Here is a 20,562-nt window from a genome sequence, read left to right on the forward strand (position 1 = left end):
GGCAAACTAACACAGGAACAGAACACCAAACACTGCATGTTCTCTCTCATAAGCGGGAGCTGAACACATGGACATAGAGGGAAACAACATACACTAGGGCCTATCGGTAGGGAGGTGGAGGCCTCCCACTGCGGGTAGGTAGGGGAGGGAAAGCATCAGGATAAATAGCTAATGCATGTGGGGCTTAAAACCCAGATGATGGGTTAACAGGTTCAGCAAACCACCATGCCACAAGCATGTTAACAAACTGCACGTTCTACACATGTATCCCAGACCTTAAAGAAAAATTTTAAAAAAAAAAGAGGAGGAGGATATGTTGAGAGCATCGATACAGTGTCAGTTGCTTTATACATTAAAAACCGATATTAATGACTGTAGCCAGCTGCATTTTCCAAAGATGGCTGCAACTGAATATCCCATCCTACAAGTGTCTACAATGTGACTTTACTACTGTCACATCAAGAGGTACTAATTCCCTGCCCTAAAATGTGGGCTGGCCTTAGGACTTACCTGCAGCCAAAAGAATGTAGTGAAATAGTGACACGATGATGTGTGACTACCAAGGCTAGGTCACAAAATGCTATGTAGCTTTTCTTTGGTCACTTAATTTGGGAGAAGCCAGCGACTAAATCCCTTGAGACCACCATGCTAACGTGATCCCAAGCAGGTGTACAAGCCACTCTCAGCCCGCTAAGCTCCCAGCTGACAACCAGCAGCATCTGAGTAAGTCATCTTGGACATCCAGCCCAGCTGAAACTTCAGATGACTGTGGCCCAGGCCAGCATGACAACAATCAAGCAAGCCCTAAGCATAGCTGCCTATCTGAGCCCTTTTAAATCCCTTACCTTCAAAATGGTAAGCAAAGTTAAATGGCAATTGTTTTACAACACTGGGTTTTAGGCAAATTGTTACACAGTAACAGTAGGTGGAACAAAGGGATGGTGGCTAGGGTGAAAAAGGCTGTTCTTTATTTCTTTTGAATTGTTTTTAACCACCAATTGAGCATCAAGTATCAGGGAAAAAAAAGTTTGAAACTCTAAACTTTTATACAACAAACACAACCTAAATTATAATAAAAGTGTCTGTTCATACATACATGTGTATTTATATGTTTTAAGTGCATATTTAATTTGAAACAAATAAGCACTGTTGAAAATTGAATTACTGATATAAACAGTTTCATTTAGATAATTATAGTCAACAGAGCAGTCAGAGGAAACTGATAATACAAGATAAGCAATCCAAATCTAAGATATGGATAACTGGTATACCTGAAGAATAGAAACCAGCTCTACTGGGTTAAATAGTGTTCCCCAAATATTCATGTCCACCCAGAACCTCAGAAGGTGACCTTATCTGGAAATAGAGTCTTTACAAACACAATCAAATTAAGAGGAGGTCATACTGGATTAGGGTGATCCAACAGCTGGTGTTCTTACAAGGCTATAAGACAAAAAGAGATTGGAGTGATCCATCTACACACCAAGGACTGCCAGCCACCAGCAGAAGCCAAGGGGGAAACAGAAGAGAGTCTCCCTCAGCACTTACAGGAGGAACCAACCTCACCACAAACTTAATTTCAAACTTCTAGCCTCGAGAACTGTAGGAGAATAAATTTCTTCCACCTATTTTGTGGTTAATTTGTTATGGCAGCCCTGGGAAGTTAATATACCAACCAATGTAGAAACACAAAACAACAAAATTTCCCTAAAATAAAATCTGATAAAAAGTGAAACATGTCTAGCAAAACAGTATACAAAAATCACTCAATAGCTTGGGCCGACCCAGGTTAAGCATCTGAATTGCAAGAAAAAAACAAATTTTGACTCCCATGTCCAACATCATTATCAAAAAACATATATATATGAAGGCTACAGAAGATTTGACACCACAACTGACAAGCTTAATCTATTATACAGAATACTGCATACATCAGGTGAATACATATTCTTTTCAAATACACGTTTATGAAAACTACAAGTTTTCCAGGTCCACATGGGAGGGGCCTGAAAGTCACCACTACATCTGAACAAGTAAAAACCTGAACAGAATAACTCTTCTTGGATCCGTGAGGGGAGGACAGGGGGCAAACCACTGCCCCCATGAATGGGGAGACAGGCAAATGCAGGGAGTGACTATTGACTGGAGCAGAGACTCACTGTGGGGAAAAGTACTGTGGGAACCAGTGTCACACAGAAAAACCTAAACTGTAATTGATGAATTAATTAAGGCTCAGTGTGGACAAGTCTGAGAGTTAAAAATTTCAAAGGAACCTCGTTATAGGGAGGGCCCCACAACATTGTGAGTTTCACCTCCAGGAGCTCAATCAGGTTCTCACAGTAAATATTGGAGAAAAATCCCCAAGTGGTTCCATTCTGAAATACACCAGAGCACCAGGTTTTTTTTTTAACAAGGACTGAACTCAGGAGAAACTATTTAACCAAAGCCTAACCTGCTGAGGTTTTATTGGAACCTAACTGACCTGGGGGAAGGGAAATACCAACTCCAGCCAACCCTAGCCATCCCGTCCCAATTGAGGAAGGCATAGGGTGGGGGCAAGGTGATGACTGAAAACTTATTACATACTAGACCACAGAGCAAGTACCAAAAAACCAGATAAGCTTTATTTGTAAGTATCATTAGTGATGAAATAAATGGAAAATACCACGTTCAAGAAAAAGAGTACCCAATATTCTAAAGATCAATTTTCCCCCAAAATTAATCTCAGATACAATGCAATCCCAAACTAAATAACAACAGAGTTCAGGGAAATTGGTTAAATCTATTACAAGATTTAGACAACACTAAGAGCCAAAAAAAAAAAAGGAAGTCACAATGAAAAAGAAAAGTCAACATTGCTGATGAAGAACAAGGTAAGAGGACTTACTCCACTGTCCTTCAAGATTTATAAAAATACAGTAACTAAGAAATGTGGCATTAACAGAGGAACAGACAAATATATCAGTGGGACAAAGCAGAGGGCCCACACATAAGTGGAGACCTGACATAAAACAAAGCAGACACTGCAGATCAGAGAAAAAAGACACCCTCATAAATCTATGTTCTTGGGACAAGTGATTATCCACATGGAAAAAAACGAAAATGGATCTGTCCCTCACACTATACACAAAAATCAACTGCAGATAAGGACCTAATTGAGAAAGACAAAAGCCTCTATTTCCCCGTATTTTTACAGGGAAATAAGTAATTCCTTAGTCATCCAGATGAAAAAAGGAACACTCCTAAAAAGAAAAAGCTGATTAGGCTCACACTTCTTCAAAACATTTAATGCCAGCAGACAATAGAGTACTGTTTTTAAAATTCCAAGACCAAGAAGTATGAACCAAATATATATTTTACCCAGCCAAGTTGGCATAAAAGGTAGTCATTCTCAAACATAAAACCTCCAGGAGTTCAGAACCTAATGGAAGGCCATCTTGCAAAAATTATTTAACAATGTAATACAGACAATTAAGACCATTCAAATAAAGAGCTCATGAGTGAACATGTCATAGTAAAATAACTGATGGTAAGCTACCAACTATTGACCCATTAAGTGCTATAAACCTGGGAAATAAAAATGTAACAATTTAACTGTCTGGAATTAAGAATGAGGAAATGGGAAGAATGTGAGAGTGTATCTTCTTTCATACAAAAACAAACAGACCTGTCTAAAAATGGAACATGATTAAGAAAACAAAAGAGTAACTTTTTTGCCAATCAGCACAAATTTTTAAGAACTGGTAACCACCACTGTTGACAAAGACACTGGGAAATAAACACCCTGCCATACTGCTGGTAGGAGAGTAAATTGGGATAAAATTTTAGTGGGCAATGTGGCAAAATATATCAAAATTTTAAATATAATTCATAGAAGTGAAAGCATCCATCGTTTTTAAAGCTACTTCAAAATCTGTATCAATTCAGTCACTCACCAGCCTGCTATGACTAAGCCAAAAGACAGACTCTAGGGAAACAATCAAAGGCCATAGCAAAAGCTGAATAATAGAAATTCACTTTTGTGAAAATTCTTGCCACTCATTCTTTCTGGTTCAAACCATGCTATGGTTTGAATGTGTCTCTCAAAGTTCATGTGTTGGAAACTTAATCCTCAATGCAACAGTGTTGAATGATGCAGTCTAATGGAGGTGTTTAAGTCATGAGGGCTCCACCCTCATTAATGGAATAATCCATCTATAAAAGGGATTGAGGCTGTGAGTTCAACCTTTTGCTCTCTCTCTGCATGTGATACCTTCTGCCGTATTACAAACATAGCAAGAAGATGCTAGTCCCTCAGTCTTGGACTTCCCAGCCTCCAGAACTATGAGAAATAAATTTCTATTCATATAAATTACCCAGTCTCTGGTATTCTGTTATAACAGCATAAAATAGACTAAGACGTATGGTTTTCACTGTTAGCTTCTCAGAGCAGAATCCAGATCTTATTTGCACTCAGAAGTGTGTAGAATTTAATGTGGTATCTATGAAAAAGTAGTTTTAAGGTTCATTGTGGTTTTTACCTTTATTTAGCAGCAATCCTATAAAAGAACAAAAAAAAATTACAAGAAATATTATTAAGCAACTATGTCAGTTATATGTCGTGATGCTCCAAATACAAGAACAGAGCTCAAAATTTAAATATGCTTACGCCTAGTCCAAGGTTACCTATATGCACTGCTTTTAAAATAAACTGCTTTCTCTCTCTTGACCATACCTGTTAGCCAAACTGTGCAACCACGAAAGCCACCTCTGGTCCCCACCACCTGACCTCTCTTGTTCCTGCTGACATGATGGGCTTGGTAGGTGACATTGGTTGCTCTCTGCATTCCCTAGAAAAAAAAGAAAAAAAATATTCTAGTTTACATGAGTCCTTTAAAAGGCAAACACATATTCCTTGCAAACACACAAAAGTCTGTGTAACATGCCAAAAGCAAAGAAAAAGATAAAACAGTTTTTTTTTTCCCTTAGAGTACTGGCATGGTGTTTACTGCTTTCCACATGCCAACTGATTTAATCCTCACAGCAACCCAATGACATAGGTACTCTTACTACTAAGGTTTTACAGATGAAGATTTTAAATCTGAAAAATGGTAAATAACTTGCCGGAGATCCCAAAACTAGTAAGTGGCAGACTCCAGAGCCTAGTCCTTTCACACATTCATTTATTCATTCATCCATTCAGATAGTATCTACTGAGGCCCTACTAGTATGCCAAGTGAGCAAAACAAGGTCACTACCCTCAATTAGCTTACATCCCACTGGGGAACAATGTAAACCAATAAAACTTAACTACAACATCAGAGAGTGATAAGTGCACTGTAGAAAAATAACATAGGGTAAAAAAGGAAACAGAGTGCCTCTTTAGAGAGGATAATCAAGAAATGCTAAGAAGGTGACATTTGAGTAGACTCCCAAAGAAAATGTGAAAGAGATGCCTATGGGTATCATGAGATAGCTACTTCTGAAACGAAAAAAGTGGAATGTACTGGTTATAACTTCATGTTCTCCCAAAGCTGCTTCAAAAAAAAAAAAAAAGCATAAAATTACTTAGGCCTCAAAGTATCTGAACAGGCTTTCCTCCAAAGAAAACATACAAATGGTCAATAAGCCACATTATTTAAATAATATTCAACATCATTAGCCACCAGGGAAATGCAAATCAAAACTACAATAAGGTATCACTTTGCACCCACTAGGATAGCTGTAATAAAGACAGATAATAACAAGTACTGGGGAGGATATGGAAATATTGGAATCCTCATATATTTGTTGTTGTGAAAATAGTACAGTCATTTTGGAAAACAGCAGCCCCTCAAAATGTTCAATACAGAGTTATCATATGACCAAACAATCCCATGCCTACATTATACTCACTAGAAATGAAAACATATGATCACATAAAACTTGTACATATATATGTCCACAGCAGCATTTTCAGAAATACATTGTTATTATTAACATCACCATGTTGTACAATAGATCTTTTGAACTTAATCCTTGTATCTAAATAAAATTTTGTACCCTTTGACCAACATCTCCTCTAACCATCCTCCTCGACCCCCACTTGACCCCAAACCTCACAGTCCCTGATAAACACCATTCACTCTCTGCTTCTACAGGTGCAACTTTTTTAGATTCCACATGTAAGTGAGATCATATGGTATTTCTCTTTCTGTGCCTGGCTTATTTCACTTAACATTTTATCATCCATGTGGTAACAAACAAAAGGATTTGTATCATTTTTAAGACTGAATAGTATTCCACTGTGTAAATATACCACTTTTTTTAAATCCATTTATCAATTGGTCAACACTTAAGCTGATTCCATATCTTGACTATGGTAAATACTGCTGCAATTTACAATTAACATGAGAATGCCAATATCTACTCTACATACTGATTTCACATCCTTTCATTATACACCTAGTAGTGGGATTGCTGGATCATATGGTAGTTCTACTTCTAATTTTTTGAGGAACCTCATATTGATTTCCAAAATGGCTATACTAATATTCCCACAATAGCATACTAGGATTTTCTTTTCTCACATCCTCACCAACACTTTTGTCTTTTTTATAACAGCCATTCTAACAGGTGTGAGGTGATAGCTCATTGTGGTTTTAATTGCATTCCCCTGATGATTAGAGAAGTTGAGCCGATGATTAGAGAAGTTGAGCCTTTTTTCATATACCTGCTGGCTATTTGTCTATCTTCCTTTTAGGAATGTCTATTCAGATCCTTTGCCCATTTTTTAATTGCATTGTTTTCTTGCCATTGAGTTGTTTGGCTTCCTGTTTTGGATATTAACCCCTTATCAGATGTATGGTTTGCAAATATATTCTCCCATTCTGCAGGTTGTCTCTTCACTCTGTTGACTGCATCCTTTGCTGTGGAGACAATTTTTATTTGATGTACTCCCATTTGTCTATTTTCATGTTTGTTGCCTGTACTTTTGGAGTCATATCCAAAAAAAAAAAAAAAATCACTGCCTAAACTAGTGTCATAAAACTTTTTCCCTACTTTCCTCTAGCAGTTTTAGACTTTCTGATCTTACGTGTAAATCTTTAATTCACTTTGAGGTTTTTTTTATATGAGGTGAGATAAGGGTCTAACTTCATTCTTCTTCACGCAGATATCCAGTTTTCCCAACACCATTTATTGAAGACTGTCCTCTCCCCATCATGTATTATTGGCACCTTTGTCAAAAATCAATTAAATATAAATGCATGTATTTATATCTGGGCTTTCTGCTCTGTTCTATGGTTTATATGTTTGTTTCTGTATCATGCTGTTTTGATTACTATAGCTTCAGAGTGTGTTTTAAAGTCAAGTAATGTAATACCTCCCGCTTTGTTATCTTTGCTCAAGATTGCTTTGGTTATCTGGGGTCTTTTGCGGTTCCATACAAATTTTAGAACTGCTTTTTCTATTTCTGTGAAGAATCCTTGGAATTTTTATAGGGATTGCACTGAATCTGTAGATCACTTTAAGTAGTATGGACATTTTAACAATATTAATTCTTTCAATCCATGAATACACATAATGTTTCCTTTTATTTCTGTCTTCAATTTTTTTCATCAATGTTTCACAGTTTTCAGTATACAGGTCTCTTACTTCCTTGGTTAAATGTATTCCTAAGTACTTTATTTTTCTGGTAGCAACTATAAATGAGATTGTTTTCTTATTTCTTTTACAGGTACTTCATTGTTAGAATATAAAAACACTACTGGTTTTCTAATGTTGAGTTTGTATTCTGCAACTTTACTAAATTTATTTATTCTAACAGTCTTTTGGTGAAATCTTTAGGGTTTTCCATATTATTTAAAACCATGTCATCTGCAAACAGGAACAATTTAACTTCTACTTTTCCAATTTGGATGCCTTTTATTTATTTCTCGTCTAAGTGCTCTGTCTAGGACCTCCAGCACTACGCTGAATAGAAGTGGTAAGAGTGGGCACCCTTGTTGTGTTCCTGATCTTAGAGGGAAAGCTTTCAACTTTTCCTGTTTTACCATTGAGTATGATGTCAGTTGTGGGCTTGAAATATGTAGCCCTTATTGCATTGAAGTACATTCCTTCTTTTCCTAATTTGTTGAGAGTTTTTATCATAAAAGGTTAATGAATTCTTTCAAATAATTTTTCTGCATCTATTGAGATGATCATAGGTTTTTCGCCCTACATTCTGTTAGTGTGGTGCATCACCTTTATTAATTTGCATATGTTAGCTGGGCATGGTGGCTCACACCACTAATCCCAGCACTTCAGAGGCCGAGGCAGGCGGATCACCTGAGGTCAGGGGTTTGAGACCAGCCAGGCCAATGTGGAGAAACCCCGTCTCTACTAAAAAGACAAAAATTAGTCGGGAATGGTGGCGTGCACCTGTAGTCCCAGCTACTCAGAAGGCTGAGGCAGGAGAATTGCTTGAACCCAGGAGGCAGAGGTTGCAGTGAGCTAAGATCATGCCATTGCACTCGAGCCTGGGTGACAAGAGCAAAACTCCACCACAAAAAAAAAAAAGAAAATATTGCCTATGTTGAACCATCCTTGCATCCCTGAAATAAATCCCACTTGATAAGGATGAATGATCCTTTAATGCGCTATATAATTCAGTTTGCTACTATGTGTTCAGGATTTTTGCGTCTATGTTCATCAGGGACATTGGCCTGTGATTTTCTTTTCTTCTAGTGTCCTTTTGTGGCTTTGGTATCAAAGTAATGCTGGACTCATAAAATAAATTTGGAAGTATTCCCTCTTTAATTTTTTGGAAGGGTTTGAGAAAAAATCGTGATATGGTTTGGCTATGTGTCCCCACACAAATCTCATCTCGAACTGTAATCTCCATGTGTGGAGGGAGCGACATGGTAGGAGGTGATTGGATCATAGGGGTGCTTTCTCCCACGCTGCTCTCGTGATAGTGAGTTCTCACAAGATTTGATAGTTCAAAAGTGTAGCACTTCCCCCCTTGTTCTCTCTCTCCTGCCACCATGTAAGATGTGCCCTGCTTCCTCTTCACCTTCTGCCATGATTATAAGTTTCCTGGGGCGTCCCCAGTCATGCAGAACTGTGAGTCAATTAAACCTCTTTTCTTTATAGTTTACCTGGTCTTAGAGAGTTCTTTATACCAGTGTGAAAACGAACTAATACAGACTGGCATTAATCTTTCTTTAAATGTTTGGTAGAACTCAACAGTGAAGACATCCCTTAACAAATTATTGTCACTACTGTTAATTGTCTTTTAACATTCATACCGGAGATATAAATTATTGACACACGACAATTACAGTATTAATTCTGAACTTGACTGTGGACTTATTTTTACCAGTGAGTTTTATACTTTCATGTTACTAATTAGCATCCTTTTATTTCAGCTTGGAGAACTCCCTTTAGTGTTTCTTTTAAGACATGTCTGGTAGTGATGAACTCCCTTAGCTTTGTCTGGGCAAGTCTGTATGTTTGTGTTTGTGAATTACAGCATTGTTGAACACAGTATTCTTTGTTGGCAGGGTTTTTTTCCTTCAACACTTTGAACATGTCAACCCAGTCTCTCCTGGACTACAAAATCTCTGCTGAAAAGTCTGCTGCTAGCATTTTTGGAACTCCCTTATATGTGATTTGCTTTTCTCTAGCTGCTTTCAGAATCCTCTTTTATTTTTGACAGTTTAACTATATGTCTTGAGGTAGTCTTGTTTGCATTGAATCTGATTAGAACTTTTGATCTTCCTGTACTTATTTATACCTTTCCCCAGATTTGGAAAGTTTTCTGTTGTTATTTAAATAAGCTTTGTAACCCTTTGTCTTTCTCTTCTCCTTGAACTCTTATACCTCGATTTTTGTACTTTTGATGCTGTCCTATAAATCCTGTAAGCTTTCTCCATTACTTTTCATTCTTCTTTTTCCTCCTCTAACTATGGAAGAAATCTGTCTTCAAGTATAATTATTTTGCTTGATCAGTGCTTCTATGGATGCTCTCTATTGCATTTTTCATTTTATTCATTAAATTTTTCAGCTCTAGAATTTTTTATTTTTTTAATAATTTCAATCTGTTAAATTTCTCATGTTGGTCATTTATTGTTTTCCAGAATACACTGAATTATTCCTATTTTATTGAGGTTTGCTGAGCTTCCTTAAACAATTATTTTTTAATTCTTTTTCAGGCAGTTCATGTATCTCCATTTCTTTTGAATCAGCTACTGGAAGGTTATTTTGATACTTTTGGTAGTATTAAGTCTCCTTGTTTTTTCACATTTCTTGTTGTCTTATATCAATATCTGTACAATGAAGAGGTAGGGACTTATTCCAGTCTTTGTAGACTGGCTTTATTTGGGAAGCACTTCACCAGTCAGCCTGTCCAATCTGGGGAGGCCATCTGGGATGGTGCACAGGCAGGCTTGCTGCTGGAGTCCTCAGGGAGGCTGGCCTGGTATCTGGGTCAGCAGGTAGGCAGAGCTCAGCTGGTGCTGGAGCGGATGTGGAGGCCTAGGTCTACAGTGGTTGGTCTGAAGCCTACCTAGAATCACAGGACCTGCCCTGAAGTCACTGGAGCTGACCTAGATGCTCAGCATATGGGTGCTGGCCTGGAACCTGGGTCCACAGAAATGGTCTTACAGCCTGGGTCAATGGGAGCTGGTATAGTGCTGGGATGTATTGGGATGGTCCTGAAACCTTGGATCTCTTAAGTATGGGGTTGCAGTAGCCAGCCTGGAGGGTGGGGCTACAGGGAATGGCCTTGTACTGGGGCAGACCTGAAGCCCAGGGCTGTGTGGGCCAACCTCGCTCTCAGCTGGTCTGAAACCTGGAGAGGGCCTGAAGCTGGGATAGCTTGAAGCCTGTATCCACAGGTGCCTGCCTGTGACAGCCAGCCTGGTACTAAAGGTAGCTCTAAGCCCAGGGCCACTGGGGCCAGCCTGGCCCTAAGACAAGTCTAAAACTTGCATCAATTGGGTCTGGCCTGGTGGTGGTGATTGGAGGAGCTGGAACCTTGGGCTGCAGAATCCTGCTTAGTACCAGGGTAGGCTGGGACGCTCAAAACATGGGTACCATCCCGTAGTCTGGGGCTATGGGGGCCTGCCTGGCACTGGGTTTCACTGAGGTGGGCCTGGTGTTGGGTTCCGAGGCAAAATCTTTTGCTTACTGCCCTCTTCCTCCCCTAAGCAAAGGGTATCTTTCTCCACATGTGCTGCCTGAGGTTGCAGGCTGGGGGCAGTAATATAGGTCATGTAAAACTGTTCTTTCTATTCTCTTCAATGTGTTTTTTCTGATTTCTCTGCTACACCCAGGTGCAGTCATCTCTCACCTGGTTTCCTTAGCTCTTATTAAAGAATTTTTGTGCAAGAATAGTTGTTCAATTAATGTTTCTGTGGGAAGACAAGCACTGGGAAGTCCCATTCTGTCATTTTGCTGACCTCCACCAAGACACAGATTTGACTTTTAAGGAATTAAATTTCTATCCAAGTCTTCAACTTCCATGAGATTAAGGATCTCTTTTCCTACCTTCCCCTTCACAATCCTGTACAGCAGAAATGCCATCTCCCACACATCTGAATCTTATTATCATCATTACCATTACCTGAAAAATCCTCTGGGACCAAAGGGACAATTTGACAATTCTTTTTAATAAGTATGCCACAAAAGCTGCACCCCTTCCCATCTACTCATCTCATTAACAATAATTATTTACACAATAATTATTAATACTTTACTTCCAATAAAATACTTTTACATATTTAATAATCACTTACAAAAAATTGTAATGAGTCTCTAGATTCATTTCTTTTCAATAAACTGATGAAGCAAATACAACTTACCAGCTCTACATTTCCAAGAACTTGAAAAAGAGGGCTTCAGAGGTAGACATTTGTATATCTTTAGAAGCAGTGGCACCTCTTTAGCTTTAGCTCCCATTGACACTGGCTAAGGAGGAAAAGGGAGCTAAAGTCTCTGCTAAAAGGGAATTGCGGAGGGTGCTATACACATTTTGCTGCTTATACTGGTAGAACCTGTTTGGCTTGGTCATTTTGTTTGAGGATTTTTCCAAGTTACTTCACTCTTTATAGACAAGAAGAAACATATATCTAATGAATTTTGATTGATTTGGGCTCTGTAAAATATCTTCTGCTTTTCTTATCAAATCAAGCTAGAATGCATAAAAATTATCTGTCAAGCTATCAACTGCTGAGAATATGGTTGAGAAAAAATACAGACAGGGTAAGTAGAGACCGTCTGTTTTAATCTCTAAAAAGAATGCTCCCTCAGTTTCTTGCCTCCTACATCTAAAAAGATTCTGGCAGCAAACGTAGTACTCTGGATATAAGGAGATTTTTTTGGTTTATGTATGTTTGATATTGTTAAATCAAGTTAAGCCTAAAGCTACCTCTTTTACATATTTTAAGTTCGGCCTAAAGGTTTCTCCATATGTAGTAAACTAACCTAGCTGGAGACATAAACAGACTGTAGCCACCCTTGTGCCAATGACTGAGTTTTGGCCAATCAAATGTGGCCAACTGTTCAAACCATGTTCAAATAAGCCAAATGCTGAGCTATAACCAATCCAGTTGTTTCTGGACTTCACTTCCATTTTCTGTGCACCACTTTCCTTTTTCTGTCCATAAATCTTCCACCATGCGGCTGCACTGGAGCCTCTGCGCCTACTCTGGCTCAGGAGGCTGCCTGATTCACGAATTGTTCTTTGCTCAAACTCTTTTAAATTTAATTCAGCTAAAGTTTTTAACAATATTTTTCATATTAAAAAATAAACTTAAAAAAAATTGCCACATTGTCCTACCTCCCAATTTTTCAAAGTAAATCAAAGAGCACTTTTATAAACTACTGGAATTGAAACAGCCTTTGCAAAAATTATAAGTGAGAAAATTGTTAACAGTGAAAAAGATCTGATCTAACCAACCCCCATCTTGCCTTTAACCTCCAAACTGCCCTTAGGTATTGCTGGGTTTGGGTCAAGCTAACTTTGGGAGAAATTTAGTTTTTAGTTTAAATGATAATAGTACTTCCCCAAAAGTAAACCATCTTTTAAAGCTAATAAAAGACCACCAGGTTAGGAGATGAGAGGAGCCTGAATTCTCCCAAGGTGTAAACATAAATGATTACCAGCCACTATTCCAGAAGTCACAAGATTTTCAACTTCCCCAGTTACTCCTGCAGATGACATCGCTATTGTAGAACCTAAGATTGGCCTTTTGAGATGTCTTTTCAGGTTTTTGCATTTCTGACTCTCAATGGCTCCACCTGGACCCCCCAACCACCTGTGTGCTCCCAACCAGAAGTGGACTTAACACACTAGGACTATCTTCCACACCCCTATGATTACATCCCCAACAAACTGGCTGCACCCATTGCCTTGCCAACCAAACTATCCTTAAAAAACTCTGGCCTCTAAATTTTGAGGAAGGCTGATTTGTTCAATAATAAAAGTCTCCTGTTCAGCTGGCTCTGCATGAATTAAACTCTTTCTCTATTGCAATTACCCTGTCTTGATAAATTTGCCTGTGGGCAGCAGGCAAAATGAACGCATTGGGTGGTTACAGAATTGCAAAGTGGTAGACTTAGGCCTGAATTTTTAGACTCCACAGCCACTTATACATGTAACCTTCTTCTACTTCCCCTTTCCTTCCTTCTGCACCCACTTCAGCCAAATCCTTTCTATAATTCTGCTGAGGAAACATGACATTAATGACTTATTAAGGGTTGAGAATGAGTTACTTCCTTCCACCTCTAAATTTCTATTCTTGGCTTTCTGGGTTGGAATTTTTTTTTAAAAGTACATTTCTATACTGAGTCTTCTGTGCCCTAGTTTCCATACACAGGAGAGAGAAACCAAGCTTACTGCTTCTTAATAGTCTGGGTGCTTTGTAGAAAAATATATATATATGTATATCTGGCTCAATGTAAGTATGTGTACCTAAGAAGTCCCTATAACATTTACTGCCCATATCATTCTTTTGTTATTTATGTACCATTAACACATTTATGTGTCTTCTTGTGCCTATATATTTCCTAGAAAGTAGGTCAAGGACTATGAGTGTCCTGCTCGGGGTCAGGTTCCAGCTCATGCTGGGGTCCGAAGGGAGTAAGTGGATGAGCAGATAGCTGAAAGAACACTCGGGGCATAGGCAGGTGAAAGGTAGTTTTACTCAGCAGCTCTCTCATCAGCAGCTCACTCACATTAGCTCTCTCACACTGTTTGCCTTGTCTTGACTGCTTAGTCCAGCAGCTCCCACACATAGCTACGCGGCCAGCTCTCCGTTCAGGGTCAGCAGCTTAAATCTCTCTCTCTCTCTCTGGGTGTGAGCAAGACGAGCTGTGTCCTGGCTCGCTCCTGTCCATCTGAAAGATGGACAGCTCTGGCTCTCTCTCTCCTTCTCTGGGTGCAAGCGCACCCATACAATGTCAGCAGGGCAATTATACCTTTTACAGACGATAGTGGCTTACAGCCAAATGACGAACCTTCTCATGTTACGGCTACATGGCTGTGATAACAAGTGGAGTTATATACCTGCACTGTAAACTCGCTGAGTCATTCTGGACGTTATCCTCGGCCTATCCTTGACCAAAGCACAGCCATGTTCTTTACAATGAGTTACAATTATCCATATTTTCCACAATGCCCAACCTCCTTTGTTACTAGTTAGTACTCATAAAAGTTAGATACAAGACATTTATTTTAAAGTATGGTTTGTTTTCTCTGTGTAACTTGCAAATGAAATGATGACTGATATTTGGAAATCTTAAATCTAGCAGAAATGGAATAATTCATTGCAAGGCTATTTAATATTTACTACATTTAGAACTAAATGACTAACAATCCTGTCACTAGGCTAATATTGCACGTCCTCTGATATTTGTGGTATGCATTTTCTGTACATACTACAAACTTCCATCCTCATCAATGACACAAGTGGCCCTTTTTGACCCATCTTAATTTCCACATGGCCGTTTTGTTATTTTATCCACTTGCCTGTAAGGAAAATCAACTTCTCTGTGATGCTACTTAGAGAATTTCATATTTTGTGAATTTTTCATCATTTTATAAAGAATTGTGCATTTTTAAGTGAAATGTATAAAGACACAAAGCATATACCAAACACTAAGCATAATTGTGGACTTCAACATCTTGCATCCATCCTATCACCCACCCTAAACTGATAAACAGTGTATTCCTCCAATGAGAAATCCCTGAAATGGTAACAGGCACATTTCTTTTATGTCCCTAGACACAATATGGATGAAACTGTAGAGATCGTAACAATATGGATAAATGAGAGACTGTTGAATACAATGAAAAGAAATCTTTAGTTCACAGAGTTCTTGATAATTAAAACCTTTAGTTCACAGAGTCAACTAATAACTGAAATTAATATTTTAAATATTAATAAGTCAATGATAAAAAGCAAGTGAAGATCATACATCCCTGGAGGATGTTGAGAAAACAACTTGAAAAGGCTACTCTTAAAACTTTGCTACTACAAAATATGCTGTGTGGCAACACTGGCATGGCCTGGCTGCTTGTTAGGAAGCAAATCTCAGGCCCTACCACAGATGTCCTGAATCAGGACTAAGTTACTAGCATGCTTATCTCATCAGTACCATCTGTCATGCATACACTCTGCATACACATTACAGCTCTCCAACTATTCTGTTAAAGATTAAAGAACTTCTAAATGTTTAATAGGTTTTTATATCAGTACCTTTAATGGAAGGGCCCTCCACTCCATTACCTCCAGCTGGGAATTCCAGCCCTAAGACACTCCTAGAAGTCAGAATGGGCCTGGGACTATCTGTTCATTCATTATTTGTTGTTTGATCCTTTCTAGACACTCAGGACACAATAAAAACAAAAACATTTCATAAAAAGAACTAGTTATACATAGGTAAATAAAGAAATCATTAATCTGTAACAGACTCTGTCTCCTAACACAAACACAGTGAGGCATTCACCACACATACAAGGGAGGTTCAGAGACTGGGCAGCCAAAATACACTAATGTCCACCTCAAAGGTTGAAATTAACTATTAAAACCACATAAGACTAACCACAAAAACTTATGCACAAATGTTCATAGCATTTATTCATGATAGCCAAAAAGTAGGAACAACCTAAATGTCCACCAACTGATGAATAAAGAAGATGTGGCCGGGCGTGGTGGCTCATGCCTGTAATCCCAGCACTTTGAGAGGCGCAGGCAGGTGGATCATGAGGTCAAGAGATCGAGACTATCCTGGCCAACATTGTGAAACCCCGTCTCTGCTCAAAACGCAAAAATTAGCTGGGCGTGGTGACACGTGCCTATAATCCCAGCTACTCGCAAGGTTGAGGCAGGAGAACAGCTTGAACCAGGGATGCGGAGGTTGCAGTGAGCCAAGATTGCGCCACTGCACTCCAGCCAGGCAACAGAGCGAGACTCCGTCTTGGGAAAGAAAAAAAAAAAAAGATGTGTTATTATCCATACAATGGGATTTTTTTCTTCAACCATATAATGAATGAACTATTAAAAAAAAAATACAAAATGGAGTCTTGCTCTGTTGCCCAGGCTGGAGTGCAGTGGCATGATTTCAGTTCACTGCAACCTTCGCCTTCTGGTTCAAGCGATTCTCCTGCCTCAGCCTCCTGAGTAGCTGGGATTACAGGCACATGCCACCATGCGTGGCTAATTTTTTTCGTATTTTTAGTAGAGACGAGGTTTCACCATGTTGGCCAGGCTAGTTGATACATGTTGTAACACGGATGACGCTTGAAAACATTATCCTAGGTGACAAAAGCCAGATACAAAAGGCCATAGATTATATAATTTCATTTCTAGGAAAGCCCACAATAGCATAATCCATAGAGACAGAAAGTACATTATTGGTTGTCAGGGGCTAGGAGAAAATGTAGAGCCTGGGGAATGACTACTAATGGGTATAAGGTTTCTTTTTGGGGACATGTAAATGTTCTAAAATTAGATTCTGGTGATGGCTGTACAACTCTGGCTATACTAAAAACCACTGAATTGTACACTTATAAATATGAAAGACAGGCCGGGCATGGTGACTCACGCCTGTAATCCCAGCACTTTGGGAGGTCGAGGTGGGCAGATCACGAGGTCAAGAGATCGAGACCATCCTGACCAACATGGTAAAATGTCGTCTCTACTAAAAATACAAAAATTAGCTGGGCATGGTGGTGCACACCTGTAGTCCCAGCTACTCGGGAGGCTGAGGCAGGAGAATCACTTGAACCAGTGAGGTGGAGGTTGCCGTGAGCCAAGGTCATACCACTGCACTCTAGTCTGGCAACAGAGCAAGACTCTGTCTCAAACAAAAAAAAAAAAAAGAAAAAAAATATGAAAGACAAAGACAGAGGGAAGGTATGCAAGCACCAAAGTAACTAGAGAGAAGAATAAGAGAAAACAGCCTGCACAATGGCTGCATTCATCCAAAGACAGACACTGAATTTCCCTACATAATGTCTGGTATTTCCACCATCATTATTCAGTTAAAATTAAACAACTGTGTCTTTAGGAAAAGATATGTCACAGAAACGATTACCACCGACAAGATTTCTCTCCTTGATCAAACTAGGCAGGCTCCTTCTGAACCCTTTTTCGACTGGGCCCCATCCTCGGGCACGTCTTCAAGAGTCCAGTTTTAGCAGAAATCCCCCATCCTCCATAGCTGACCAAACTCTTCAAGCTGCACCATCCCCCAATGATGTCTGATCACCTCGGCCTGCCGGCCTTCAGCAAGAACCCTGTTAAATCGTTTTAGTCAGAATACTCCCTAATTCTTAATGTTTCCTCTTAGTAATTTTCCATCCACCGACCCCCACCCTGCTCCCTCACCATAAATTCCCACTTTTCCTTACTGTATTTGGAACTGAGCCCAATCTCTCTCCCCTACGGCAAAATTCCATTGCAGAAGTCTCTATAGCCACTGCAATAGTCTCCCTGAGAACATTCTCTTTACCAAAAAGAAAAATCACTCCCTCCATTTGAACTAATTACTTAATCTGATTTCAAAACAATTCAGGATTGGGGTTTTCCTGTCTTGTTATTGGTATGCTATGAGTAACTGATCCATCTCAGAGTAAGAAATGGGAACTTCCAGGCTGATGGGGGGAAAAAATGCCACATCAATTGGATTTTTCAACTGGATTTTACATTCGCATTTCAGATTTAAGAATTTTTTTTAGAAATTTAGGTTTTTTAAGAAATCTTTTCCAATAGATGTTAGAAGAATTATCCCCCTCCATACGCAAGTAGAATAGCCAAAATTGTCTCCAGAATTGCCAAATGCCCCCTAGGGCTGGTAAAATCTCACATGATTGAGAACCACTGGCGTGGAGAACTACTCCTCAAAATTCAATGTAACACACCCAGGCTGGGAAGCATATTGACACTTCAAATCTGAAGAAGCAACTACGCTAAGGGGAGGCTAATACTGCTGGACAAGCTACCAGAAGCCAGGGTGCAAAACTGCCCAAAACTAAAATTTCAAAGTATCCACTGACTCTGGAAATTTCCTGTTCTTGGGAACAGAGTAAAAATACCCGAATACATAAACACACAGATAAGTAGAAAAAAAAAATGGCAGCCATCACAAAGCTTCATCTAGATCTGCAATGTCCAACAGAGCTTCCTCAGATGATGAAATTGTTCTATACTGTGCTGTCCAATTCCTGTGGCCACTAACCACATACGCAGCTCTTGAAATGTGGTTACTGCAACTAACAAATAGAATTTTTTACTTTCTTAATGTTCATTAAATTTCAGTTGCCACAAGTGGATCGTGAACTGGACAACACAGATCTAGACCTCACTATCATTCGTCTTATTGCTGTTATTGGTAGAAGTTTAAGTTTCCCTTTTCATCAGGCAATTTTTTTAGTATCATCTTCCCAGGGTAGAAAGATCAATTCTCTGTTAAACCTGGGGGTGGGGGAAATAAAAGACCAATGCCTGCCCCTGACCACACCCAGGCCAATCCTCTGAAAGACAAGTACATTGGCCTCTTGTTTGGCTGTGTGTTCCACTTCTGTGTTCTTATTTCATTTTTGTATCATCTGAGTATTCAGCTAAATCCAGAATGTGCTGCTGGCCTTCTACGAAAAACATCCACATATAAGGAGACAAGCTGTTTGGGAAAGATAGAATTGGTAAAAGGGAGAATTATTTCATTCATTTATTTGGTTTAATTAACTGTCTCCCAGGTAGAATGTAATATCCATGAAACAGGACACTTTTCTGTCTTTTTACTACTGCATCCTCAGGACCTGGAACAAAGGCACATACAAAGTTTAAGTGTTAAATATTTGAGGAGCTAATAAATAATAAGAACAAGAATAGTACTCATGTGCCAGGAACCATAGTTTTATAAATATATTAACTTCTTTAAACCTCACTATAACCCCATATGGTATGCACCATTAGCCTCACTATGAGGTATGTTTTATTATCTCATTACAGATGAGGATATCGAGAGATGAAGGCGTTAAATAATGTTCCCAAGATCACCCAGATGGTAAGTGACAAAACCGTAATCTGAATCCTCCCACATATGGAGCTTATTCCGTTACTTAAGCTTTTGTAAGATACTAATGAATTATCTAAGGATTTCAATATCAGAGCTACCGAGCTACTTTGCATCTGCCCCTTATCCCCAATTCTGTTGTATCAGGAAAAGCTCGGTGTAGATACAAAACATCTATAATGAAGTATGATCACAAGATACATAATAGCAGAGAGAATGCAACATAATGCAGAAGAGCACAAACAATTCAGCCCACGAGCAAGTGAACATATGCACCTATGAGGGCCACACATTTGTTAAGGTAAAATGGTCCAAGGCTCTAAACATTTCAGCCCCTGACAAAGGGTAACAGGCACCCCAGGGAGAAGGAAAGGCTTGTGTAAAACCATGAGGATGTATGATATGGACAGAAAGTTGGGCTGGAGCTATGGAAATTCAGGGAGTTGTGAAAGGTGAATGGAAAAGCAAACCAGAGACTGCATATGCTTCTTAATGTCACGCCCAGTTTCAAACGCTTCTTTTAGGACACTACTCCACTGTAAGGCAGGTCCAACAGGGATTCAGCCCAATGTGATTCCACAAAATGGGTGAATGACACCTGGGCCTGAACTGAGTGTCCCAAATTTCCCTCAGCCCAACTAACACATCCCCAAGGGCAGATGAAAACTGGTCCCATTGGAGAAAGATTCAATTGGATAGAAAATGATATTCATTATATCTGATGCTTTATCAGACTGAAGTAAGAGGCAGCTCCAAGAGCAAGTCAATTTCTTGGTTTTTCTTTACTATTCCCACAGGTATATGGACAACTTTAACTTCCTGTAATTCTAACCATTTCCCAGAGCTGTAAGACTACATTTTCCCATCTCTTTGCCTATTGTCTCCCACGAGTATACTTCCTTTACCTAATTCTTAACAGGAGCTATTATCCAAAGCTTAGTATTTGGTCTCACATTTACTTTCCTCATATTCTTTAACTCAAATTTAACTATGAAACCTTTACTTCCAACCTCAGCACAACTCAATTTCTGTAACTATGTT

The 20,562-nt window shown here is 39.1% G+C and overlaps 1 protein-coding gene across 2 annotated transcripts in view; it reads right to left on the minus strand.

The window, feature by feature from the left end:
- Positions 1 to 20,562, minus strand: part of PAPSS1 (3'-phosphoadenosine 5'-phosphosulfate synthase 1) — a 106,920-nt gene that overhangs the window by 82,935 nt on the left and 3,423 nt on the right. For both annotated transcript variants that reach the window (XM_031010200.3, XM_004040246.5), the window contains exon 2: positions 4,715 to 4,829. In XM_031010200.3, the coding sequence (XP_030866060.2) occupies positions 4,715 to 4,829 (115 nt within the window). The remainder of the gene's footprint in view (positions 1 to 4,714; positions 4,830 to 20,562) is intronic.

Source organism: Gorilla gorilla, chromosome 3, assembly GCF_029281585.2.
Source record: "Gorilla gorilla gorilla isolate KB3781 chromosome 3, NHGRI_mGorGor1-v2.1_pri, whole genome shotgun sequence".
Lineage (NCBI taxonomy): Eukaryota > Metazoa > Chordata > Mammalia > Primates > Hominidae > Gorilla > Gorilla gorilla.